This window comes from Vidua chalybeata, chromosome 17 (assembly GCF_026979565.1).
Source record: "Vidua chalybeata isolate OUT-0048 chromosome 17, bVidCha1 merged haplotype, whole genome shotgun sequence".
Taxonomy (NCBI): Eukaryota; Metazoa; Chordata; class Aves; order Passeriformes; family Viduidae; genus Vidua; species Vidua chalybeata.
Genome location: NC_071546.1, coordinates 7,675,741 through 7,701,111, shown reverse-complemented (window position 1 = coordinate 7,701,111; position 25,371 = coordinate 7,675,741). Strand labels below are relative to the sequence as shown.

General features: G+C 58.2%; 2 protein-coding genes across 10 annotated transcripts; one reads left to right on the top strand and one right to left on the bottom strand.

The window, feature by feature from the left end:
* LOC128796790 (bactericidal permeability-increasing protein-like) lies at positions 1-5,173 on the top strand. Its single transcript, XM_053958776.1, has 16 exons — positions 1-93; positions 1,135-1,278; positions 1,499-1,613; positions 1,699-1,827; positions 1,910-2,065; positions 2,197-2,260; positions 2,374-2,434; positions 2,612-2,703; positions 2,789-3,022; positions 3,118-3,177; positions 3,612-3,779; positions 4,150-4,217; positions 4,535-4,577; positions 4,753-4,816; positions 4,898-4,974; positions 5,053-5,173. The coding sequence occupies exons 1-16, from the start codon at positions 42-44 to the stop codon at positions 5,092-5,094; spliced, it is 1,569 nt and encodes a 522-aa protein (XP_053814751.1). The 5' UTR covers positions 1-41; the 3' UTR covers positions 5,095-5,173.
* Positions 5,174-6,225: 1,052 nt separating this feature from the next.
* Positions 6,226-25,354, bottom strand: BCL2L1 (BCL2 like 1). 9 transcript variants are annotated; one of them, XM_053958779.1, is made up of 3 exons: positions 25,267-25,354; positions 22,983-23,648; positions 6,226-7,974 (listed from the first exon to the last, which is right to left on the bottom strand). In XM_053958779.1, the coding sequence occupies exons 2-3, from the start codon at positions 23,535-23,537 to the stop codon at positions 7,837-7,839; spliced, it is 693 nt and encodes a 230-aa protein (XP_053814754.1). In that variant the 5' UTR covers positions 23,538-23,648; positions 25,267-25,354; the 3' UTR covers positions 6,226-7,836. The 9 variants fall into 9 exon arrangements, with proteins under 9 accessions (XP_053814754.1, XP_053814753.1, XP_053814759.1 ...); XM_053958778.1 differs by lacking the exon at positions 25,267-25,354 and adding an exon at positions 24,615-24,813; XM_053958784.1 differs by lacking the exon at positions 25,267-25,354 and adding an exon at positions 24,615-24,813 and having other exon boundaries at positions 22,983-23,643.
* Between the last annotated feature and the right edge of the window lie 17 nt (positions 25,355-25,371).

The window sequence follows — 25,371 nt, the reverse complement described above, 5'->3', positions numbered from 1 at the left end:
GTGCCACGTACAGTCCCCGGGACACGGAGGAGCTGGGACCCATGGCAGGACCTGCGGCCCCCGCGGTGTGGGGCACTGCACCCACCTGGCACGGTGAGTGCTGGTGCAGGGCAGGGGCACCCTGGGATAGAGGGGCTGTGGTAGGCATTGGGCTGGGGGTCAGGGTCAGTGCTGGCCTCCGGGTCACTGCTGGAGGCACTGGCCACCCCTGGCCAGTGGGCAGCTGCTTTGAAGACCTCCCTAAGGTGCATTATGTGGGCTGTGGTCCCTCTGGTGAGACTGCCCGTGGGCTCTATGTGCCCCTGTGGTGCTGAGATGAGGCCCTGGCCCTCCTAGAGGTACCTCTGGGTCTGCCAGGTTGGATCCAGGAGGGCAGCTGGACCCCTGTGATCCACAGCCCACAGCACTGGAGGGGCTCACCCTGGCTGGGGGACGGTCCCACTGATGGTAGGTTTGGCAGTGTGGGTGGCTCTTTCCCCACGCTGGGTTTTTTGGAGGGGATTGCACAGTTCTGCTGTTGCTCTGACTGTCCCAACTTTTCCATCACTTCCTTGGCGGCTGCTTCCGCACCCTGGACACCCTGATCCCCACTGAAATGTAGGTAATCCTACACAGGGTTCCCAAAGCCCTTCCCAAAGTGGGAACAGCTGCTGCCCCCTGGTGCAAATGGGTTGAGCCCTGTTTGCCCTGGTGCAGGCTCCCCCCAGCCCCAGGACCAGCTCATTTTGTCCCTGTCCCCAACTCCTACGTGCTCCCAGGCATGGGAGCTCTTTGTGGCCTTGGCCCAGCCGGGTCTCTGTGTGTCCCCACATGCCAGCCCTGTGCCCCTGTGGGGGGCCCCAGCTGGCGTCCTGGCTCGTGTGTACCCCCAGGGTGGGGGCTGGCAGGGTTGGTGTGGGACCCTGCATTCCCCTGCTCCCACGATGGACGCGAGTGCGGAACAGCGGGGGCTTCCCCTCTGAGTCATGCGTTGGGCAAGGCCGGGCTTTCGGTGGCCAGAGCACTGTGGTGTCCCCATGTGTGCTGATGTCACCCACGGCTCCCTGTCCCCGATATAAGTCCTGGCTGTGCTGGTGCACAGGGAGGGGGTCTCTACACCTGCTGCGTGTCCGCCAGACATGTCCTCTGCTCCAGCCTCCAGGTCCCAGGACCAGTCTCGAGGTACTGTATGGCTCTGCCTCTTGCTCCTGCTGCCCACCTGTGTCTCTGCCACCATCACCAGCCCCAGCACCAATCCTGGCATCAAGGCCTGGCTGACCCAGAGGACACTGGAGTTCGGTGAGTCTGTGCTCCTGAGTAGGGAGGGATGGGGGGGACCAGTGGGGGATGATGCCCAGACTGCTAAACTTGGGGAAAGAGGGGAACTCCCAGAAATGATGCCAAGTCTGCCAGGAATGGGGAATGGAAGGACCATCCTGGTCCTGGCTGCTCACTCTGCTGAAGCCCAGGTACCCCAGCCCCTTCCTTGGCGTCACCCCAAATTCCCTCTTTGGCCCAGGCCGGCGCTTTGGGCTGGAGCTGCTCCAGTCGATGCTGCAGAAGGAACATGAGCTGAACCTGACGGGTTCCTACAACACCCCGCTCCTGGGAACTCTCACCTATGCTGTGCCACGGTAAGAGCCACCTGTGGGGTCTCTGTCCCTGTTCCCATCCCTGTCTGCACTACAGCCACAAGCACAGCTTTCCTGTCTTATGCAGGATTCACATCCATGAACTGCAGATGAATGAATCCACGTTGGACTTTGCCGAGGACGTGGGGGTGAGGCTGACGGTGCAGCGCGCCCGAATCCAGCTCAGCGCCGACTGGGCAGCCCAGCTGGGCGCCGTGTGAGTCCTCATGGGGACAGGGACAGGACTCAGGGTGGCTCAGTGTCACCGCTGTCCCTGTGCTCACCCGCTCTGTGCCCAGCCAGGACAGCGGCTCTGTGGAGCTCCGCATGGAGGACCTGGCCGTGGCAGCGGTGTTGGGGGTGAGCGAGGACGGCAGTGGCCACCCCACGGTTTGGAGCGCCGGCTGTGACACCCACGGCACCGACCTGCACATGGAGTTTCACCGTGGATACAGGTGATGCCAAGCCCCCTGCTCTGTCCTGTCCCTGGCATGCAAGGACTACTGGTGCCCCAGCCAGGGTGATGGGCTGGGCGAGGCTGGGTGGGTACCATGAGGTGATCTGAGCACCCCACTCTGCCCTACAGCTGGCTCTACAACCTGCTGGCACCTCTGCTCCAGAGAACCCTGCGGCAGCAGCTGAACAAGCAGGTGGGTGCTCAGCCCCTGTGCCCTGGGGTGTCAGTGTCCCTGTCCCCCCCAGCCCAGTGAGAGTCTTGGAGACCCTCATCCCTAGGCTTGCTGACACCCTGCTCTGCTTCCAGCTCTGCCTCGTGCTCCACAGGGGCATTGATAGGCTGGACACTGCCCTGAAGCACATGAAAGGTGGGTGAGGGGACCCCAGGACTGGGGACAGGCAGGGTGGTCCTGGGGGGCTGTGGACAGGACTGGTGCCCAGCAGGGTCTGCAGGACCCCACTGTGGGGCTGGATCCTGACAGAGCCAGGCTGTGGGAGGGGGGCTGGTGGTCTGACTCCTCCTGACCACCCCCATGTCCCTGCAGTGTCCACCCAGCTGGACACCATCGCTGCCATCGACCACTCCCTGCTGGGACCGCCAACCTTCACAGAGGAGTATGGGGACATTGCCCTCAAGGTAATGTCATCCTGGGAATCCCTGGAACAGATTTGGGAACAGGGGAGCCTGGCTGATCCTCACACCCATCTGTGTGTCTGTGCAGGGAGAGATCTTCAGGGTGGGCAGGTACCAGCAGAGACGCTCAGCACTGCCTGTCCTGCTGCCTGTGGCATTACGCATGGCACTGCCTGTGGCTTTGCCCACGCCCCTGCCCACGACACCGCCCATGGCACACGAGCCCATGCTGCTGTTGGCTGTCACCGAGTTTGTCGCCAACTCAGCCGCCTTCACGTACTTCACGGCCGGGGCCCTGCGCAGGAACATCTCCAGTGACATGGTAGGGGTGGCTGGAGAGCAGAGCTGTCCCCACTGGGGTGTCCCCATGCCCACCCCTGCTCAGCCCCAGCACCCTGATCCCTCCCTGCCTTCCAGCTCCCACGGCGGTTCCCGATCCAGCTGAGGACCAAGAGCATGGAGGTCTTCTCCCCTCAGGTGAGTGGGATGGGACACAGGGAGAAGGAGACACAGGCAGGACATGGAGTAGGACAGGATGCAGGTGGGATGGGACATGGGACACAAGATGGGATTGCGGGAGAAACAGATGATGTAATGGGATGCTGGAGGGTGGGACATATGAAATGATACAGGAGGGATGGGGCAGAGGAGGGATGAGATACAGGAGGGAAAGGTTGCAGGTGGGATGGGACATGGGATGACACAGAGGTCAAATGGGATGCATGAGGGACAGGACAGGGAATGGGGTGCAGTGGAAATGGTAGGTGTTGCAGGCAGTATGGGATGCAGACAGAATGGAACACAGGACGTGGGCAGGGCAGTGATGGGCACATGGGACCTGGGCAATGGTGGGGACCTGATGGGGGCATGGCCAGCATGGCTCTGTGCCACCCCTGCCCTGTCCCTCCCAGCTGCAGGAGCACTATCCAGACCAGCCCATGGAGCTGCACCTCTGGGCCCGCCAGCAGCCCCTGCTCTCCTGCCATCCTGATGCCTTGCACGGGACCCTCTTCAGCTCTGCCGAGGCCTTCGTGGTGCTGCCCAACGCCACCCGTGTCCCTGCCTTTCTGCTGAACATCGTGAGTGGCTGCTGCTGCCACAGCTCAGGGAGCCAGGGGACCCCAAAGGACTTGGCTGGAGCTGGTGTGCCTGTGCTCCTGGCTGGGGCCATGCTGGGTGGTACTGGGGGATACTGGGGCCATGCTGGGTGATGCTGGGGGATACTGGGGCCATGCTGAGTGGTACTGGAGGATACTGGGGCCATGCTGGGTGGTACTGGGGGATACTGGGGCCATGCTAGGAGATGCTGGGGGATACTGGGGCCATGCTGGGTGATGCTAGGGGATACTGGGGCCATGCTGGGTGATGCTGGGGGATACTGGGGCCATGCTGGGTGATGCTGGGTTGCAGGCTCTGCCCTGGTCTCTCCAATGTCTCTTCCTGCTGCAGGATGCCAACGTGACGGGGAAGCCGACGATCACCAGGAACAGACTTGGGGGCACTGTGAGACTGACAGGGTTAGTGCCTGACCCTGAGCTGGGTCTGAGCTCCCCTAGGACATACCTGGAGAGCTCCCCCAGGACATACCTGGACAGCTCCTCCATTCCCCACCTCTGTCCGTCTGCCTCCTTGAGTCCCCTATTGCCTGGGTATGGCCTGCTCAGACCCCATCCTGCCCCCAGTTCATATCTGTGCCACTGTCCTGGCAGTAGGTCCTCAGTTGGACCCGCTCTGCTGGGGTCCTGGTCCCCCCGTGGAGCTCAGCCTGTCCCTACCCTGGGATGGGACAGTCCCCTTCCCTGTGCCTGGCTCTGACCCTGATCTTGTCCTGCAGGCTCCATGTAACACAAGTGGCATCAAACGTGGGCCCAGTGGAGGTGAGTGGCTGCGCCAGGGAAGCCAAAGGGAGCCTTGGATTCCACATCACCTTGGAGGAAATCTGGGGTGCTGTGGACCCCGTGCATGGCAAGTCTGGCAGGGGACTGAGCCCTGCCTGCAGCACAGACCCCTCTACCTGTGCTGTGCCGGGCTCAGGGCCTGCCTGTCCCACAGGTGAAGCGTCTGGAGACCCTGCTGAAGTTTGGGCTGTGGCTTTTTGGGGTTCCCCGGGCAAACAGTAAGTGCTATCCCTGTCCTGTCCCTATCCTCCCACAGCTGCACCGGGGCCATCCCCTGCTATGACTTTGTCTCCCCACAGAGTGGCTCCAGGCTGGCATCCCCCTGCCCCTCCCACATGGCCTCAGCCTGCTCAGACCCCGGCTCTCACTGCAGCAGGTGGGTGCCACCACTGTCCCCTTACCCCAGGGTTCCCCACGTCCCCCATATCCCCTCTCTCACCCTGACTCCCTACAGGGCTTCGTGCTCATCGCCACGGACCTGCAGTACGAGCCATGAGACCATCTGCCTCGTGGGAACCCGCCAGCCCCCACCAGTCCTGTCCCCATCACCATCCTGTTTCCATCATGCCCCCGTGGCCGGCAAAGTGCCCAGCCGCGGGACTCACGGACCCCCATCCTCGGCAGGGATTAAAGCGGGAGCGTAGCTCAGCCCTGTGTGCTGTGGGGTGTCTCGGGAGCCCCCTCACCCTGTCTCCCAGGCAGGGTCCCGTTCCCAACTCCCCGACGGGTCATCGCTGTGTCCTGTGCTGCGAGGGGCTCTGGCTGTGCCGTGCTGGGCTCCGGCCCCCGTGGGGGGCTCCGGGCGGCCGGGGACGGGGCTAGTGGCCCTCGGGGACCGGGGTTCCCTCCAAACCTCGCGGCTCTGTTGGTCGTGGGGGTCCCCGTGCTGCCGCTCCCCGCAGCCGCTGCGGCCGCAGCTCCGCGGCAGCTCCTTCCGCTGCCCACGGGATGGTGCTCGTGTCCGCGGGCTCCCACCGCGTCCCGCCGGCCCACGGAGCCGCCAGGGCCCGGCCGCTGCCCCCCCGCCCCGGGGGTACCCCGGAAAGGACAGGGGAGGGGGGACTGGGGAAGGCTGAGCTGGGCGCGTCCTGCCGTGAGAGGGATGTGGGGTGGCTCGGCGTTCCCCATGTTTGTGACATCCAAAAAAGGCCGAGTGTTTGTGTGGTCCAAACCGTGCTGGAATGAGCCTCGCACAAAGGGAAGGTGCTCCTTTGAAGGGTAGACCCGGGAATGCGGGGGGCTGTGGGCCCCAGTGAGGTTGTGAGTCCCCTGCCCTCCTCCTCCCAACGTGACAATGGGTGCTGAGCCCATGTCCCCAGAACCAGCACCCCCAGCCCAGCTAAGAGCCTGCCCTGGGCTCTCCTGTCCCCATCACCCCTTAGCACCACCCAACCCCACCACCATCCCTCTGGACCGCAGCAAACTGCCTTGGATCACCCCTACCCTTCCCTAGGCAGGGAGAGGCCCTCATTCCCATCCATGCATCCATCCATCCATCCATCCATCCATCCATCCATCCATCCATCCATCCCTCCCTCCCTCCCTCCCTCCCACTGAAGCCAACTCCTTTGGGCCCAAAGTCTCTCAAATTCCCAACGACTGCAAAGACCACAGCACCACCAGCAGCTCGAATGACAAATTTATTTGTGGATTCACCTCCACCTGCAAACCGAAGCGTTCAATGGGCTAATGCTAATCCTCGTGCTCCCCATGCGGGATCTGAGCGGGTCCGACATGAGGAGCGCGAGTCCGTGCTCAGTGGCCAAGTGAGCCCTCCTGGAACCTCCGGTTCTCCCCTCACCTCCATCCCAGCTTGGCCTCTGCAGGGAGCACGGTCCCACACATAAATACGGACAGACAAGATAACAAAAATAGCATTAATAGTATTCACAAATGAATTAAAAACTACTCGTATATGTACAGCAGAGCGCGGGCAGTTATGTACATGGACAAGCTGTGGACAGCTGTGTCTGCCCGCAGTGGGCTCCGAAGGATGAGGGCGTTTATTCTGGAAGCTAATTTCAGCTCAAAGCCCGGAGGTTCCCTGCTCCAGCAGCAGGAGCAGCGTGGGAATGAGGGGGAGGGAAGCCAGACACCTCAGTTACTGCATGCAGCCATCACAGCCACGCATGGGCACAGGGATCTGCCTGCACTATGGGACTGGGAATGTGGGGAACAGCAGTGGAAAGGCAAACAGCTCCTATTGTCCCCAAAGAGGCTCCCCAGAGGTGGAGATGGCTCTCAGCCAGTGCCAGCCCTCACTTCCATCTCCCCTGGGCTTGCTTCCCTGCTCGTCTCATGAATCAGCTGCTCCCTGGGCTTTGCCACCTCTGTGAAGGTGCTTCCCCTGACCCTTCCAATCCCCAGCTCTGGATTCCTGGACACCACAGCCCCAGCTCTCTGCAAAGCCCTTTGTGCCAGGGACAAGCGCTCTCCCCCTCTCCTGCCTCCTTCACCAGCCCAGAACAGGCTGGGAAGGGATGAGCACTGTCCCACAGCCATCTACATTTGGAGTGAGGAGGGGGGAGAGAACGAAGAACCTTCAAACCATGCACAGCCCTGGGCCTGGCACACCATCCTCATCTGGAACAGGCCACAGCTCCCAGCAACTGAGTATGGGAGGAGAAAGAAATTCTGACCAAGGGCAGAGCACCTCACCTCTGGCCTCCGCCTCCTCCTCTTGCTCCCCCTGCCACAGGGATGAACTCTGACTGGGGAAGCAAGAACAGGATAGGGATGCTGCGGGGAAGCTCCATTCCACTGGGCAGCCTGCCTCTTCCTGGTGCCTGAGCGTGCCAGAGACAGGGGCACGGAGCCTGACCCTTGCTCTGGCTGGGGAACTTTATATTAGTGACACATCTACACACACGCACGCACTCACACATGCAAAAATAAGTCTGTTTATTCTCTTCCAAATTATTTGGAGAACCCTGCAGGGCTGGGACACCTTCTAGCCTGTGCCCCCCCCTCCCCCCCCCCAGCTGCCTGGATCTCCCCAGGGCTGGGAGCTGGTGGCTGAAGTGCTGCATTGGCCTCAGCGCCTTTAAAACAGAACAGAACAGTAAATATGACGAGCTACAATAAAAGGAGCTGGTGGCACCAGGGAGAAAACTCCATGGAGCAGGGTGCTCGGCCGGGATGGAGGGGCTGCCCCCTGTGCCGGTGACGGTGCTCGGGAGTGTAGTGGATGTGGTGGTGAAGGCGCAGCCGTCCTCGCTACGGGGGGCTCGGCGGCAGCTCACTTGCGGCTCAGCAGGGATCCCAGCAGAAGCACTCCGGCCACCGTCGCCCCGGTCAGGAGCCATTTGTTGAAGGTCTCCTGGCCTTTTCTCATCTCGGCAGCAGCATCGTTCCCATAGAGGTCCACAAAGCGCTCCTGTGGAAAGAGGAGAGTGGTGAGCACAGGGGTGTGAGTGGAGCAGAGGGAAGGGCTGGCAGGAAAGCGGTGCTGGGGACCGGGCAGATGACAGATGCCTTGTGCTTCCTCGCTCTGAATCATGCACACAGGGCAAGGGGAGAAGCACAGTCATGAGAGAAGAGGATGCCAGAAAGTATTTGTGAGGAGAACACCACGTGGGCAGGGCAGGGGATGCATCACGTGCTCTTGGCTCTCTAAAATTAGCATCCAAGTGATAGAAATCATTGCAGTGGGAACCCGCTGGGCTCCATTCCCTGGCCGAGGTCTGTGGAAGCAGCATCAGGGCTGGTGCCCACGGCTGTGGAAGCCCACACCGTGCATCCCCCCAAGTGATTTTGTGTCCACAGTGGAACCTCCCACCTCCCACTCCCACATCCTGGCCCTCACAGGTTACTCCACAACACGAGCTGGATTTCACGAATCCCTGCGGCGAAGGCAGACATTGGGTCGCCAAGCTACTGCCTTCCCACGGCTTCAGGAGAGCAGGCCAAGCACGAGGCTTGGCCAGGAATGCAGTCACTCCGGCCTGGCTCGTCCGAGCCGGCTGCCTCCAGCAGCAGCAGGAGCTGGGAAGACCTCAGCCCATGGTAAGGAGAGCTGTTGGGGTCCCTGAGCCACACACAGCAGGGCAGGAGGGGTCCCTGGGCAGGCAGCAGGGAAACACGTGGCCCAGGATCTCTCAGGTTTATCAGGGCTGAGCAGGAGGCTCAAGGCTGGATGGAGAGGAAGCTGCGAGCTCCAGGCTCAGGGATCGCCAGCAGCTCAGCGTCAGCAGGGGCTAGATGCTGTCGCACCTTGAGGCCATCTTCCCAGCAAGATCCCCTGTTTCCTGATAAGTGAATGCAGTTCCAGTAACCCAGCTGCTCTGGGAAAGCAGAGATAAGCCTGGCTGACGCTGTCACACCTCACCACGGCCTCTGCGCAGGCAGGGGGAGCATTCCTGCCTGCCTGCTCTGCCAGCACTCTGCCTCCTACACCTGCCCACAGCCTGTGGCCCCAGGACTGCAGGGGTTTGGTGCCCAGGTCATGGCTGGCATCCAGGTGCCTCTCTTCCATGGAACATGGTGCCAAGTCTCCCAGCTTGCATCAAACAGCCCCACGATGGTCACAGCTTGTGGGGTATCTCCTCACCTTGCCACATACCTATGACCGAGCTCAGACACAGTTTTTCAAATCAGGGTGTGCAGCAGACATGCACACTTACTCCCAGGGAGCTGGGCTGTGTCCCTCTCCATGGCCACAGGGCTCCCCACCACAGGGGACCCAATCCTTGATAAACTTTGCACCTCTGCACCCGCCTCTGCCACCAAAGCTCTTCTCCATCTCCCACCAGACACCTCCCCCAGCTACCTTCCACACCCCATGACCATGAGGAGGTACTCACAGACACAGAGTGTTGGGACACAGGGACTTTGCTAACTCACCCTGGAGCCTGTTACTGCTGCCACCTCACTTAAGAGTCCTCTTCAGGGATATGACACTCATCCCCATGACTCCCACCACCTACACAGAGTGGCAGAATGCAGCTCACTTCCCACCACGCCTGCCAGCTGGCATGGGATCTGTGGAGGTGTTGTGCTGTGTCCTGGCCCTGCAGGAATGGTCAGGATGGAGCTCACAGGCAGATGCTGTCCAGGGAGAAAGGTGAGGGCTGCTGCCTGCTGCCAGTCCACTCACCCAGGGAACAGCGAGTGATGCGCTGCAGGAGAGGGACAGGAGCAGAGCCCAAACCCAAGAAGGAGGTTATTTTAAATTCTGGCACAGGAAATCCCTCTGCTGATAGGTGCTGATGAGTATGGAGCTGTGACAGGGCATGGCAGTGGCAGCAAACTGAGAGCAGGCTGGCAGGGATGGAGGGCACAGGGAACTGGGGCAGAAGGCACCTGTCCAAAAAACACCACCCTTACAACATTTGTCCGGGAAGATTTAGGTTTGATGTTAGAAAAAGGTTATTCACCAGGAGACCGGTTGGGCATTGGAACTGGCTTCCCATGGCAGTGGTCATGGCACTAAGCCTGAACCAGAGTTCAAGGAGTGTTTGGACCACACTCTCAGGCACATGGTGGGATTGCTGGGCTGTCCTGTGCATGGCCAGGAGCTGGACTTGATGATCCTTGTGGGTCTCTTCCAACTCGGCATATGTTTTGATCTCTCAGTGCCAGGGCCCTGGCTCCAGGGATGGTCCTCCCTTGGACACACACCCCAGCCACTTGCTCACAGCACCTGAGATTGCAGAATGCTCAGTTGGAGGAAGACAGCTGCATCCTTGTGATGTATTCCCCAGAAGATCTGCTTTCCTCAGGGATTCAGTAGGACCTGTCCCACTGAGAGTCCCACACATCTCCACAGGCTCCTCCTGACCCACAGCAGGGATATCCCCACTATGGAAGGCTGCAGTGTTGGACAGGGCCACACATCTACCCAGCGTCTCTGTGGGGCAGGCACCAGGAGAGGCCCCCCCGGCAGGGCAGGGAGCCAAGCAGGGCTGGCAGCCGGCTCTCCACGCTGCTTTTTCCATGGCATGTGCCGCCGAGCTTGGGGAAAGGCAGTTCCAAGAAGCCCTTGCTTCCAAGAAAAGGAAATGTTTGCTGAAGGAGAGATAAATGGTGCACAGTGAACGCAGAGCTATCGGGTGCTACAGGCGGAGAGGAGCACAGCCAGAGCCCAGCACAGGCAGGGAGGGGACGTGAGCCCCTCTCCTTCCCTTGGGAAGGGAGCAGCAGCTGCTGGAGCTGCAGCTGGGGGCCGTAGGGGACCCGAGGAGAGTGCCTTGCCCTTCCCCGGGGAAACCACCCTAGGAGCTGTGATAGCTCAGCCTCGGCACAACTTTGATCCCAGATGTGTCCCCTGGGAACCAGATCCCAGACCAGAGGGAGTGGGAAAACAGGCAGGAATGTCCTCCCTGCCCATGCTGGGGCCGGCTTGAAGGTTAGGGAAAGGCAGCTTGCTGTGTTCCCACACCATCCCGGGCCTCGGCCGTTCCGCACCTGAAGCCCAGCACTCCCAGGACTGATCCTGACCTCTCTGGCCTGGTGTTTGGATCTCAGGCTTGCCCAAACATGTCCAGATATTTCTGGCCTCCTCCAGTCACCTTTATCTGAGAGGAAATATTTGGAATTCCTGAGTTAATCACAAGGACTGTGGTAGCAACAGCACGTCAGTGTCTCAATCCATGGGCCTCTTCCACCGGAGAGGACAGGCTGTTCCATCAGAACGCCCGTCACATCCCCTTCCCCACCCCGGGTGACTGACACATCCGAGAGGAGGATGCTCCAGAGCAGGCAATGAGGAAGCAGAGATCTTTTTCTTATGCAAGAGGCAATCCCCTGCCTTTGCCTCTCCCCCCCAGAGCTGGTGAAGGAATCCACATTTTCTTGTTGGAGCCTAAAACATCACCTGCTAGAGGAGTTGGGGCAGGGCATGCTTCCCTCCTGCTGCACATGCTGCTTGCAGGAGGCAGAGAACCTGGAGAGTCAGGCTCCACCACCCCCCAGAGCTGGGGCAGAGGTTCTGCAGTGCCAAAAGTTCTCTGGACACTCACAGAGCCCTAAACTGCAACCCACCGCTGTAGGGGATGCAGCAACCATTTAAACAATGCCCAGTGCCCACACACAACCCTGTGGCAAAAAGGCAAGAGGAGCAGGTCTGACCTGAAGTGCTCTGTCTCAGGTGGGAGAGAAGACTAAAGAAACATGACTTCTGGCTGAGACACTACTCACATCCTAGCCTGGGAAGGGGAACACCTAAAATTTGAGGCTCTCATTTGTTTGGTTGGTTTCATTCACCAGTGCTGCCCATGTGGAAGGGAGAACAGTTGCTGGATCCCATTCAGGGTGAGCAGAGCAGAGCAGGTTCCTCTTTCAAGATAAGCCCCAGCACTTGGGGAAAGAGGATTCGGTGACACTGAGCCATGAGGGCAGGTGAAGGAAGCAGATGTGGGCAATAAACTCCCATCTGGCCTCTGGTGAGGCAGGAGAGCGCAGAGAGGAGGGCTCTGGCAGTTTGGGGCTCAAAGCTTACCCTGCACAAGGGGGTGAGGGGCATGGAGGTATCTCAGTGATACCAGGACAGAGCTGTGAAAACCAGCAGAGAAGAGCCAGGCACTACTGGGAGTATCCAGGTGAACTTGGTCAAACTTTGACACGGAGACTTGGACTCCAGCAGGAACTTCGGAGCTTCCCCATGGCTCTGATACCCACCAGCCCAGCGAGACAGATACCCCCAGCACCCACCTCAGCATGCACAACAGCCTTTCCAACCCAAGGATCCTGATGTGTTTTAGCAAAAATAATCTGGTTCCCAAAACTTCCTGTGGGATAAGTCAGCATTGTTCCCAGATGGATCTACAGAGCTATGGGGAGGTTAAGTGCTTTTCCCAGAGCTGTGTGCGAGCCAGCAGCATGAGCCACCACATCTGACTCCCAACCCAGGCATTCTCATCACGAGGCAATGTTTCCCTTGAAAACAAGGCTGTTTCTGTTTTACCTTCACGGTAAGTACAGCTGTGTTCCTGCTCAGAGGTCTAACAGCAACCACCGGCCGGGAGCAGAGTCATCTGGATGACCAGACATTTGTTAATGAGATGCTGGGAACAGTTTTGTGCTGAGCAGCAAGACAAGGAGGGAAAAAGAAAGGCAGCAGCTCAGCACAGACCACAACAAAGCCCTGCATCGACAGCAACCTGCTCCCAGAGCCCCTTTGGGCTGCCAGCTCACCACATGGGGCTGGCATATGTGAACCTGGAGGTGAAGCACAGGGGAGAAAAGGCAGCTGAGAGCTTTAAGAATAAAAGAAAACATAAGTATTCCCAAAGGCTACCACTGGGATCCTGTAAACATCGCTCTATGGGTCCCTTTGTGATATGAATGGAAGAGACATCCTAGACATCCCTCTGTCCTTCTCCCCCTGATGCTGTATCCACGTGTAGCCCTCACCACTCCCAGCCCTGAAAGGAGGGCAGCAGGGACAGAGTGTGACTGCAGAGGTCACAGGACTGCCTGCAGTGCTGGGCAGTGGAGGTCAAGGTGAGCACCTGACTCAGGAGCATGGCAAGGGAACCTGCCATCCAAGGCAGGCCTGACCTTCCTCAGAGAAACACAGATCCTAGAATGGTTAGAGGGGACCTTAAGGATCATCTAATTCCAATCCCCTTCCATGGGCACAGAAGATCTTCAGGTTCACCCCACTGGTCCCCACCAGCAACCCCAGGCCGGCTCAGAATGGGGTGGGGAAGGGGCTCTGGGACACAGAGAGAGGAAGGGGCTCTGGGGACAGCAGCTGCAGGTGCAAATACTCCAGAGACTCAGCTCTAACTGTTATGCAAATGGTGACCTCCAGGGAAGCAGCTGCTGATCTCCATGACAATGGCAGGGAATGCCACCCACCCACCAGCCTCTCCTGCCTTTCCTGCCCTTGGAGCTGGTGCTGGGGTGTTGTGGACTCTGGGGTGCTGGCCCTCCCCAAATCCCAGGGCATTCATTGAAACCTGCGACTGGGAAGGAGGCAGCCATAAATTCAAAAGAGTCAATTAAATAAGAACATCCCCTCTTCTTTCTCTTCTCACTCGGGCTTTGCTGTGGGACTGTAGCTTGGGGGTCTGGCAGGGAGGCTGTCCCTTGGGCCAAAGCCCAACAGACCTGCGGGGCTCCAGCCTAGCCCATGCCAGAGCCTTTTCTAACCAGAAACAAACCCTCACTAGCACATTCCAGCCCTAATCCTTGCCGCGGCAGCCTTCTGTCAAACTGGTTTCATCACCGGCTCCAGGGAACCTGCAATAACCCCACACCATTCAGCACAATTTCAGCGTTTTCCAAATACATGAAAGAGGCTACGGTGACAGCTGTAACCCCCGTCCCTGCCCCAGGAGACTGCTGTGCACAGCACGAGATGGAGAGCAGGGAATTGCGCTCTCCGTTCCAGAAATCTGCTGAAACATTCATGTGTATTAAAGCTGGAGACGATGTGAATGACTAATCCACTTGCATCCATCTTTCATCAGTGTTCCTCCCAGATCTAAGCAGGCTGAGGGCTCCCGAAGGTGCCACAGCCCTGGCCAGCACCAGGCCCTAGCCGGCACCGGCCGCTCGGCAGGGCTGGCGAGGATGGGAGGAGACACGGCTCTGGTACAAAGGCACAGTGAAGAACACATTGGCTGAGCCGGATCCACTCAAGAGATTAGCACCTGCTGGGAATGGGATTGTTTTCCAAAGGGCATTAAGTGGAATAGTCCGAGGAAAGACGGTCTCTCTGATGCTTCTCCCCACCGGACAGATGGTGTCTGAGCCCCGCAGCAGAGCAGCCTTTGTGCGAGGGGCGCGCTCGGGGGGCAGGGAAGGCTCCTGCTTTCATGTCCCGGTTATCTGCCGCCCACGGGGCCAGGGAGCAGAGGGCCGTGGCCAGCTCACTGTGCCGGACAGCACCTCAGCAGGGCCACTGGCACCCAGGGAACAGAGCTCAATTTTCACCTTGTCATTGCTCTTCCTGGACGTCAGAACTCCTGTGCAATCGTGCCCTTGTGTAACCGTGGGGAAACCTGTGCCGGGGAGACGTGCCATGCTCACGTGTGCCCGGCTGCCGAGCCACGTTCCCTCCTGCCAGGGGATGAGTGGGCGATGCTGACAGCTCTTTCTGGTCCTCACCCGCACCATGAGCCTCACCAAACCCACCTCACAGGGAACGTTGGTGTTATCAGGGCTCAAGGGAGCCAGGCTGGGTGCAGGGATGGTGCCCAGAGGAGACGGATCCTGGGGAAGAGCTGCCTGGTTCTCCTGCCTCAGCCGCTCGTTCCACCAGCATCCTGGAGGAGCGACAGCCAAGCTTCACCACTTCCCACTTCAGCCCTGGCACTTCACGAGGCTGCTGTAATTCTTACATGCCACTTGAATGAAAAAGGGGAAAGGGTGGAGGTGCAGGAAGAGGAGGAAGATGTGCTCATTTTGTTTTCACTTCCTGTTAGTTCCATGAAATCTCAAATTATTCAAGCCACAAAGTCCCTTTTAGCAAAATCCTTGCTGACTTGAGGGCAGGAAGCACAGTAGGCAGCTGATGCAGCAAACGTGAGAGAGCAGTGCAGCATGAGAAGGAGACTTTGTGCTCTGCCCTGGGCTCCTCCATGCATGTTGTTGCATGAAATAATCACTGGCTGGTGCACTGGAAGCTTCTAAATGAGGTCAGTTGCTCTATTAAAAGACATTAGCTCTCCAGCAAGTTTAATACACTGGTGAGCCATACAAGTATAGGATGAAGGCACTTGCAACACTCCATGATGGCTGATTTACAGGTAGCAACACCTCATTTTCTCCATATGTAAGTCATATGTCACCCAGGCACTACTCAGGGCCACACACACACACCCAGCACCCACATCCCAGCCCAAACCCTGAGCCAGCTCACCACAAGGCACACACAGAGAGTAATGCCACGTACTGCCACCAGACGTGCTCCCTGCACAACACTGGCAGTGTCCCCAGTCTTCCACAGCTTCAATGGTGGCACAAACCAGAGAGCTGGGCAAATGGGACTGGTACTGTTCAGAGAAGCAATGCAGACAGCTGTCCTGCTGCACCTCATCATGGTACTAGCTGCATTCAAACCAAACCAGCTCCATGCCAGCTTAGACCTCTTCTCTGAGCTTCACAAAGAGCCCTTCATCCTCCAGAAGAGAAGAAAATCCTTCCGTGCTCCCTCAGGAAGCAGCCAGTTCCAGCAGCTCCCTTTCGAATCCTACCCCAGGAGCCAGGTCAGTGCACGGCTCTGCCCATAGGCCCCTTGCACAGTCCCGGCGTGAACAGCTCCAGCTCCTGCTCCAAGCCCTGCCTGCTGCCAGCTTGTCACATTTTGGAGTATTTGATTTCACTCTTAAGAGCACCTGTCTGGCAGCGGTACAGGCAGGGAGAACCTCCCTGCTCTTTGTTCTTGGCCAGGCAGAGCACGGAGCAGGACACCTGCCTCGGTTTCCCTCTGAGCTCAGGTGCAGGGCTGTGAGATGGGGAACTCTGGGTCCATCCTAGACCAGGAATGGGGGCTGAAAGGCTGAGCCCAGCCCTGCTCCCACTGGAAGCTCCTCATCTCCAGGGCTCATCTCCCCAAGCAGGATACTGATGCCAGGAGCTAGCTACTAATTGGATCTACTTAAATCAGCAGCTACGTCTGCAGACACAGCTGAAACACAAGCTTGAGCAGGAAGGAGGATAATGCAATAAATTCAAACAGCTCTCCCCAAGGGAATCGCACAACCCCCTGAAACTTCCCTCTTTGCAGATACAGCCCATTACCCTTCCCTGGGCCTGCTGTGCCAGTGCAGAGGCAAGCAGCAGTCAAAAAAGTAATCAGCCCAAAGCCCCCTGAAACACCAAGCTCCCCCAGCTTCCTGCTCCCAGCAGCAGAGGGAAGGCAGACCAGTTACAGCACAACATTCAAGCAGTCCCTGTGGCCACGGGAGCCTCTCTGGTTAACGCTCTGAATCCCGCTCCTCCCTCCCTCGCTACCCCGGAGGCAGGCAGCAGCGCTGAGTGCACTGGGTTTCCCATTAAAGAGATCCTGAGAGACAGCACTGGGCTGGTACACGTGAGCACGTGTCCGAGAGAAGACACGGGCGGCTGGAGAGATGCTGGCTGCACGGAGCTGCAGCGGGCGTTCCCGCCTGCAGGCAGTCCTTCCCAGTACTGTTCAGCCCTCCGATTCTTTTTTTGCTAACTAAATTAAACATGAGGATAAAATAAGCAAAATACCTAAAAATAAAAAACAAACCGAGCATTTCTACAGCACAACTAGGTCACAGCTCCCCAGCATGAGAGTTGTGGCAGCCACGGCTCAGCCTCTTGAGCCTCCCGGGTTCAAAACTGACATCTCTCTTAAAAGGCTGCTCCCGAAACCCACACCTGCTCTCCGGTAAGCCCAGCTGGAGCCATCTGCTAACGGCTCTGCCTCCCAGCAGCCCTCAGAGCCCTCGTTCCGCTGGGCTGTTCTGCTGTGGCAGAGAGCAACCCTTCTCCCCACCTGACCACGATGGGTGCCAGCCCGTGCCCTGAGCCCGCCCCACTGCCCCCCCTCCACGGGTGCACTGTGGGAGAAGCTCTCCCACGCCTCTGGAATGCATGTTCCCTAACTTGAGCTCTTGGCATCTCAAGGATGATTAGGAGCAGGACTTCAGAGAGATCTTTCACCAAGAACCCCTCCACACATCCTTCCAGGTGAGGAGGAGGGAGGAGCAAGTTTCCCTGTCCAAGGTCAGGGCAATAAAGCAAGGAATGCCCTGGCACTGAGGGACTCTGCTTCCCTTTCATGCCTCCATTCTATGCGTTAATCTTTAGTGGCTCAGAACAATAGTGTTTAAGGGCAACATCCCTCCCTTGCGGGAGGGTGGAGCAGGAGAGCAGAGGGTGGAGGACAGTGGCGGCTCTCCTGCCACTACAAGGCAGAGCCACCCTCAGTGAATACCTTCGCTCTGAATCAGCAGGTAGGTCAACATCCCGGCTGCTCTGGGGTGCCCAGAGGGGACAGAGCAGCTGCCCCCAGCCCTCTTCTGCCCCTACAGCAGAAGCCACCATTAATCCCTCGCCTCTTGGTTCAGCAGGTCTGCAACACTTCCACAACTGATATCCATCCCTTCCCCCAGCTCCTCCTGGGAATACTCTGGCTTTACAGCTAGTGGGGAAAGAGCTGCTAGAGAAATACTCCTTGTAATGTCAAGATGGGACTGTGCTTACAGCCGTCAGCTACTTGGTAAAAACCAAAGGAAATCAAACCTTCTCAGCTTTGTCAAAGGTCTCAGAGCACCACACCACCATTCAGCTGCACTCAGTGTGTGCCGCAGGCGTGTTGCTGCTCCCGGGGGGAAACCATGTACACAAACCATACCAGAGCTCCACGGAAAACAGGCACAGCAGCCTAGACACACACAGAAAGCTGCAGCTTCCACTGGGGAAAAGAGAGCTCCCACCCACCCTTTCTACTGTGCTGGGACACCCCACTGCTACTGAAGCAGAGAGAGAGCCTGGGCAGCGCTCCAGGGACCCGGCTCCAGAGTCAGAGAAGAGCAGGATGAGCAGGCGGAATGACATTACTGAGAGCAGCTGTGAACACAGAGCAGCAAGAAACAGTTTGTTAATTATTTCACAGGTCTTTTTTTAAATGACACTCAGCTCTTCGGATTAAAGAGCCTCGGAGTGCTTTACGAATCAGAGTTGCCAGTGGCTCCCCTGGGACCGAAGGAAATGCTATCCCTTTCGCTCAAAGACCCCGGGGTTAAGTGGGCTGCTCTGAGCCACAGCCAGCCACGGGCAGGAGTTTGGCTTTCCAGGCGCCTGCTGTAATCACAGATCTAAGGAACGTAATCAAACTGCACCACACACCAAGAGGCAGCAAGGAAAACAGGCAGGGCCCCAAAGAAGGAGAACGAGTAAAGGGGGTAAAGAGCAAAGCTCTGAAATCAGCCTCTGCATTGCTCTTGGTCAGGAATGCTGCTGTGGGCTGGGCAGGAAGCTGCAGTGGAAGTCATTCCAATGGCATTTCCTGGAGAGCACTGCAGAAAAGCCTCCCAGGTCGAAGGCTGGGTGAGGAGCTGCCAGGGATCTGCATGCTGAGCCCAGATCTCCAGCTGTCAGTGAGGATACAGCTACCTGGGCTGGTTGCTCCAGGCAGGACAGCCTGAACCAGGACACTGCTGGCAGCTCCCACAGCCAGGGAGGAATACCCAGGATTGTGAAGGGACATGGGGAACTCCACTGGCAGGAGGACAGTACTTTTTTCACCCCATGCAGTTGATGACAATGGGGCTATCATCTTAGCTGCAAGGGATCAAGGCTGTAAAAGAATTACCGAGGACAAAGTGCAAAGCAACAGCACAACTGAGCACCACAGACCAGGTTGCTCAAAGCCCAATCCAACCTGACCATGAACACTTCCAGGGATGGGGCAGCCACAGCTTCTCTGGGTAACCTGTGCCAGTGTCTCATAAACCTCACAGGGCAGAGAACTGTCCTAATATCCAATCTAACTGCCCTCTGTCAGTGGGGAGGAATTCCTCCTTGTCCTGTCACTCCATGCCCTTGTCCAAAGTCCCCCTCCACCTCTGCTGGAGTCTCTTTAGGCACTGGCAGGGAGTTCTCTCTTCTCCAGGCTGAACAAGCCCAATTCTCTCAGCCTGAGATGAAGCCATAGGATTCATCTTCAAGACCACAAAGCATGGCCTTGGCTATGCTCAGTCACTTCCACTGAGTCAGTTCTGCTGCACATTGACCACCACGTGAAATGGATGGCTGTGATCTCAAACAGGATTAGAAGTGCTGGGGCATCCCCAAAACCCAACCTGTAACACTCAGAATGGCAGAACTCTGGCAAACCGCACTCCCAGGAAATGTGGTAGTGGCAGGGACAGCTTGTGCAGGATACCTGGGACACAAGGCCAAAAAGCATTTTCAAAGAGCTGAGAATCAAAGTCTAACTCTCAATCTGAAACCATTGAGGAGCCTGGACCCAGAGCACAGGACAAAATCCCAGCTGTGTGCTGTCATATGACACAGGCTGAGTCATTTCCTATCATTCAGAAAAAAAATTTAAAAGATAAAAATGAGCTTGCTATATTGACATCTTCAAAGGGTTTTCCCCAAAGAGAATCACAAACTTCTAGTCCACTGCAGAGTGACACAACACATGTCCCAGCACACCAAGTCCTGTGTGGCCAGGGTCAACTGAGAACCCAGGAAGCACAGAGCCACCGCAGGAAGTAGTTCATTCTCCATCAGCCTAGTACAGTTTGTTGGGATTCACATATCACAGATTGGTGCTAAAGATGATATTTGCTTTCAGTTCTAGCCTGACACAGCACCTTCATGTGGGTCCCCACCATATGCCCCACAAACCTCTTGTCTCTATATCCACAGATCTAACTAACTCCAAGCTCATCCAGAAAACACTCTTTTAAATCCCACTCTGAATGTGGATTTAGCCTTGCAGGAAAAGCTGTCATGCACTGGAGGGTCACAGCCAGGCAGGAACTACTGCTCACTTTCTCAAACAGATTAAGCACGGTCAGTACATCTCTGCCTGCCAGGCTCTCTCCTGTTCAGCCTGTCCTTCCCCCTCCTTCCTTCCCACTCACCAGATTTCTCCCTCCACAACTCCCAGTCCCTGCTGGCCCCACCATTTCAACTTCACAGCTAGTGGGACCTGGTCCTGGTCAAAGTAACTGGCCCAGGAAAGCCTCATTTTTGGATGTGATGGCTTGCCAAGGCAGCAGCTCTCTTCTGGCTGGTTATTAAATGTTCCCCTTGGGTTGCTCTTGTTTGTTTGTTTTCCCAGTGCCAGATTGCAGAGCAGAGGGCAAACCAAGGCAGAGCCAGTAAATGTGACAAAACACTTCTATGTTAACGTTATGGAGCAAGAATTACTATTTCCCCTTGCCTCAAAACTTGATTTCTCAAGAGAACTGCTACAGCCCAGCACACAACAGGCCTCCAAATGCACCTGCACCCCGTGGCCCTCGTATGCTGCTTTTGTTCCACTAGTGGGGAATGAAACAGAGCTTCCTACACAACTGGGCTGTGCAGCACTTGTTATGGAGCCATGCTCCTTCCCTCTTTTAGAGGGGCTTTCCAGGAAGAGAAGTGTTGCAGTGCTCCAAAACACAAACCACCTGGGCCCTGCCAAGCAGGCCTGCCAGAACTTGCATCTCTCTCACCAGGACCTGCCTGCTGCACCTCTCGGGAGTGCTTTGTTTGAATGGGACAGGCTCTAACAGCTCCAATGCATCAAGAAGACTCCCTGTGCAAACAGGGCAGCAGGAGAGGGATGGCTCCATCACAGCCAGGGCAGGGTGGCACTCCTCTTGCAGGGAGTGCTGGCAGAAGGCCAGCAGCTTTCTCCCTGCAGCTGGAATTGCGAGAGCGAAGGAAAGCAAAGCATCCCCATGCACACCCTACACGTGAGGCACTCAGGAGCTCTTATGGCCTCTGTCCCTTGGTGTCGAGTGGCATGGCTTCCATTCACATGATGAAAGCTGAGAGTGGAAGAAAGCTACGGCCAAGATGTCAAAGGAGCACTCGGGGTTTGCAACAGGCTGGCAACAACAACACTGCCCAGTGCCGTTTTTTTGGTGGCTGGTGGTGTGGATTCTCTCCACTCTGGCCTTCACCACCCTGCCTGGCTTCCATTCAGCTCGCAGCATAGCTGAGGCAGCGGCACAGCCTGGGCAGGGAAGTTAAAAGCCCAGTTCAAGGTTAGAACAAGAGAGCAAGGCGGTCCCCTGAGTGGGAAACGGCGTTTTTCAAAGAGAGCTGGTAGGCGGGTCAGATAGGAGTCCTGACCCTTCCGCAATCTGTTGAACAAATATTTGTTCCAAACAATTAATTTAGAGACAGACACAAAAAAATTGAAGAGTCTGAATCGTGATGGTTGGGGGTGGGGAACAGAGGGAGGAGGTGTTTGATTCCCCACAAGCAGGGACCAGTGATTTTCCACCAGTGATTTAATCTAAATCCCCCAGAGAGTTCATTTACAAAAAATCAGATTGCATTATCGCCTAGGTCTCCAGGATACAGCCCAATCCAGTCACTAACAGCAACAGCCACACTAGCTTGGAAACCTCAGTTTGATCACTTAATTCCAAAACTAATCTGTGGCTCTAAAAGCCAAAAGCAGAGGGAGGGGGAAGGAACTCTGTATTTGGCCAGGGTTATCTGCAGGATGAGAGAGCTAATGGGCCACATACAGCCAGATGAAATGGCCAGCAGATCCCGGGCTATTAATCGAAACCAAGCTCCTCTCCTTGCCTGAGCAGCCCCACCCAGGCAGTGCCCCAGGGCGGTCACATTCCTGGAATTCTTTCACCCTTCCTGAACTAGCTCCCTCTCCCTGGGTGCACCAGCTCTTCCCTTCATCTCTTAGGTCCCCAGCATTGCTGGTCAGGCACGGGGAGCTGGGGAGAGCCTCTTCTCTGTGAGGAGGGTGCAGAGCACAACATTTGGGCTCAAAGGCTCCTGTCCCCTTCCCAAAATGCTGGGCTCTGCCAATGGATCATGAGCTGAATGGGGCCGAGAGGCCTCAGCTCCCAGCAAGGAGGCAATTCCCCACTGTTTAGATGCCAATGCCTGACAGCATGAACTCTTTCCAGTGGGAACCGGTAAAGGTTACACCAGCAGGGAATCACTAAGATGCAGAAGCCAAATGAAAACTCAGACATCTGTAGGTCATATACCTCCCGCCGGCAGTCCCAGGCTGCACCGCACAGCCGGACCCGGCATTTCAAGAATGCTTCCTGAAGAAATGCTTATTCATGTTAATACCTCACCACTGAGAGCTCCCAGGGTTTGCTGCTGGGGCAGCTGGGAGCACTGCTCCCTGCCAAGGGAAAAGCAGCTGCGGGCTTAGCAGCTCCCCAGCACAGAGGTTGCCTCCACCTCAGCTCTGGCTCCCACCATACCAGCTCAGACAGTCCCAGAAGCCCACCCACCCACCGGGATCTGCTGTGGGATTCACTACACCATGAGCAAGGCAAGTGCTGTTTCCAGAATGAAGAAGTAGCTGTTACCTCGGCAAACCACCAGCCAGCCCACCACGACACTGGCTTGGAGAGGAGGAAGCTCCACTCCCTGCTGTTAATGACACTGAGAACATACCCCAGAGCCAGGGCTCTGCCTGAAGAACAAGCTTGGATGACATTAGATTTCCAATGGCTCTTGGAAAAACAGGTCTTTTACGTAACATCCAGGGAGAAGGAGAAAAAGCAGGGATGGAGAAAGATGTATGTGAGCACAAACTGTGTCAACACGGTGGGTTGACCATCTTGGGACACTGTTTTAGAGCACAGAAGGCAAGACCACACACCCCTTTATTCTCCCTGCAAGGAGAAGGAAAAGCTCTAGCACAAACATTGCAGGGAGCTGCACTCCGGTTTGACCGGCCCCACTGCCAGCCTGGAGCGAGGGAAGGCTTGGGCAGCCAACCCCAGCACAGAGAGGTGTTCTTACCCATCCGCCATTCTCCTGGATCCAGGGATCTAAGTGGTCGGTCAAGTACGTGGTCATCCAAGACACGATGCGTTTCACCAATACCCGCATCTCCTTAACAACGCTCTCCACGCACAAGGCTCCTCCGAAGGAGAAGAAAGCCACGATGCGGCCCCAGTTCACTCCATCGCGGAACAGTTCATTCACTACCTGCTCAAAGCTCTGATACGCTGTGCTGGGAGTGATGTGGAGCTGGGAAGTGAGGTCGCTGAACGCCCGCCGGTACCTCAGCTCAAACTCATCCCCCGCCTCTCTCAGCGCCTGCCTCACGTCGGCTGCTCGACGGATCTCATGGACTTCGAGGCTGCTCTGGTGCACGGTGGCTCCATTCACTATGTGGCTGGTGGCCGCGTGCCAGGAGGGGCTCCCGTTGAGGACCCCGTCCATCTCGTCCTCCTCCCCTGCAAAGTCAGTCCTGTTCTCATCCTCCTCCTCCAGCTGACTCCAGCTGTATCCTTTCTGTGAGAGCTTGTAGGAAACAAAGTCAATCACTAACTCCCGGTTACTGCTGTACATTTTCACACCTGGGACGCCCTCAGTGAGTCCATGGTCCGGAGCACAAGCAGATCAGCACTTAGCAGGTCCCGACTCCACTCCTCTTCCTCGCGACCGATGGAAGCATCTGACCTTAGCACAGATGAGGAGAGAGGCACCGAAACGGTTAATGCCACAGCTCTTAGATGCACCCGCGCCATTATTACCGATAGCTTATCGTTATACTGAGATCACCCCGCAGCTCTACGCCGAGGCTCAGGGCCACCAGATTGAAGCTGCACAGACAACCGACCACAACACCCCCTTCCCCGGAAAGCAACCTCGAGCCCCGGGGACCCCCCAGGCTCGTTCCGAGCAGATCCCAGATCTCACCGGGTGCGGGCTGCGCCTGGCAGGCCGGCTGCGGGCCGGGGCGGAGGCGGTTCTTGTTCTGCTGGAGCTTCGGGTCGGCCCGGAACGCGACAGCACCGCCCCCGCCTCGCCCCGCCCGTTAAAGGGCCCGGCGCCCCCGCCCCCCTCCGCCGGCGTTACCCAGCGGCTGCAGCCACGGCAGCGGGCGGGCAGCGCTACCCAGGGATCGCGGCAGCCCCAGGGCGGCCCGGTTTGACGGTAACTGCCGCCGCCCCGCAGCCTCTCTCTCCTCGCAGGCGGAGGGGATAAACCGCTGAAAAACCGGCGAGCGCTCGTCACCGCGGGAGCCGCCGCACGGCCTTGCGTCCTTACGGGAGCGATTCCAGTCACGGTTAGCGGCGCATTGCCGCTAGGGCCAGGACGGTGACACGCCGGGCAGCGGCAGGCGGGAGCGCCGCAGGGCGTACCCGGTCCTCCCGGCCACCAGATCGCCCCCCCCCCCCCACCGGACCGCTTCCCCCAGAGCCCCGAACCACCCCCCCCAGTCACCGGATCGCCCCCCCCAGGTGCCGGACGGCCCCACCGGTCGCCGTACCTGGGGGGCGGGGCCGCGCACGAGGGCCGACACGGCGCCCGCGCGGCCGACACGCCAGCCAATCAGCGGCCAGGAGGGGCGGGGCCCGGCTGCGGCCTCTCCCTTTGGCTGAGCCGCGCGTCACTCAAGGTTTACCCTACCCCGCCCCTCACCTCAGCGCCCGACTGAGGGTCCGCGTCCTTCCCGGCTCTGCTGGGCGGGCCCGGCTGGCAGCGACGCCGGAGTCGCCGGGAGCCCCGCCGGGGCACGGCTCGCTCAGCAGTCCCCGGACTCTTTCCACATCGCCCGCCGAGCGGCCGGGGGGGTGCGGTAGGGTGGGAGGGGGCGGCAAAGGGGCAGTGCGCATGCGCACGGCGCCTCGAGGCTGGGCGAGGAGCGTCGGTTGGACTGCGCGGGGGCACGGTGCGCACGCGCGAAGGTGCCGGGCGGAGGGCGGAGCTCTGGCGCCCCCTGGCGGCCGCGGCGGTGTCAGCTCGGGCCTCCGCTCTCACCGCGCCCTGTGGGCACGGCCCTGCCGCTGACACGGCCTCAAAACACCTCACAGCAGTCCGGGACTAACGTAGGGTGTTTTCTGTCTCCACAGTGCTCAGGGAGACTGTGGCGGGGTTGTGGGGAGAGGTTTATGCGCGTAGTGCCGAAGCAGTGAAAGCGACTGAGGCAGCAGGGGCCTGCCCCGCCGTTAACAGCTGGCTACCCATCCCTCTGCAAGGCCGCGGGGAAGATTATGCAGCACCTGGGGTCGATAACGCCATTGCGCAAAGGGCACTTTCTCCTCACAGCATCGAGAAACCTAGCCGGGCTTACCAGGCAGCGGAAGCCGCCTTTCCCGGGCCCAGCAGTCCGAAGGGCTGATCTGCTGAGGAGCAGCGGGTGGAAGCCAGGCAGCGGACACTGATATAGCCACCGTAG

Excerpts from the sequence above, each read along its gene's own strand:
- BCL2L1 (XM_053958779.1), bottom strand. The coding sequence starts at position 23,537 with ATGTACAGCAGTAACCGGGAGTTAGTGATTGACTTTGTTTCCTACAAG. Across the intron at positions 7,975-22,982 it reads TCCAGGAGAATGGCGGATGG|GAGCGCTTTGTGGACCTCTA; the intron begins GTAAGAACACCT and ends CTCTTTCCACAG.
- LOC128796790 (XM_053958776.1), top strand. The coding sequence starts at position 42 with ATGGCAGGACCTGCGGCCCCCGCGGTGTGGGGCACTGCACCCACCTGG. Across the intron at positions 1,828-1,909 it reads GCAGCCCAGCTGGGCGCCGT|CCAGGACAGCGGCTCTGTGG; the intron begins GTGAGTCCTCAT and ends CTCTGTGCCCAG. Across the intron at positions 4,578-4,752 it reads CAAACGTGGGCCCAGTGGAG|GTGAAGCGTCTGGAGACCCT; the intron begins GTGAGTGGCTGC and ends CCTGTCCCACAG.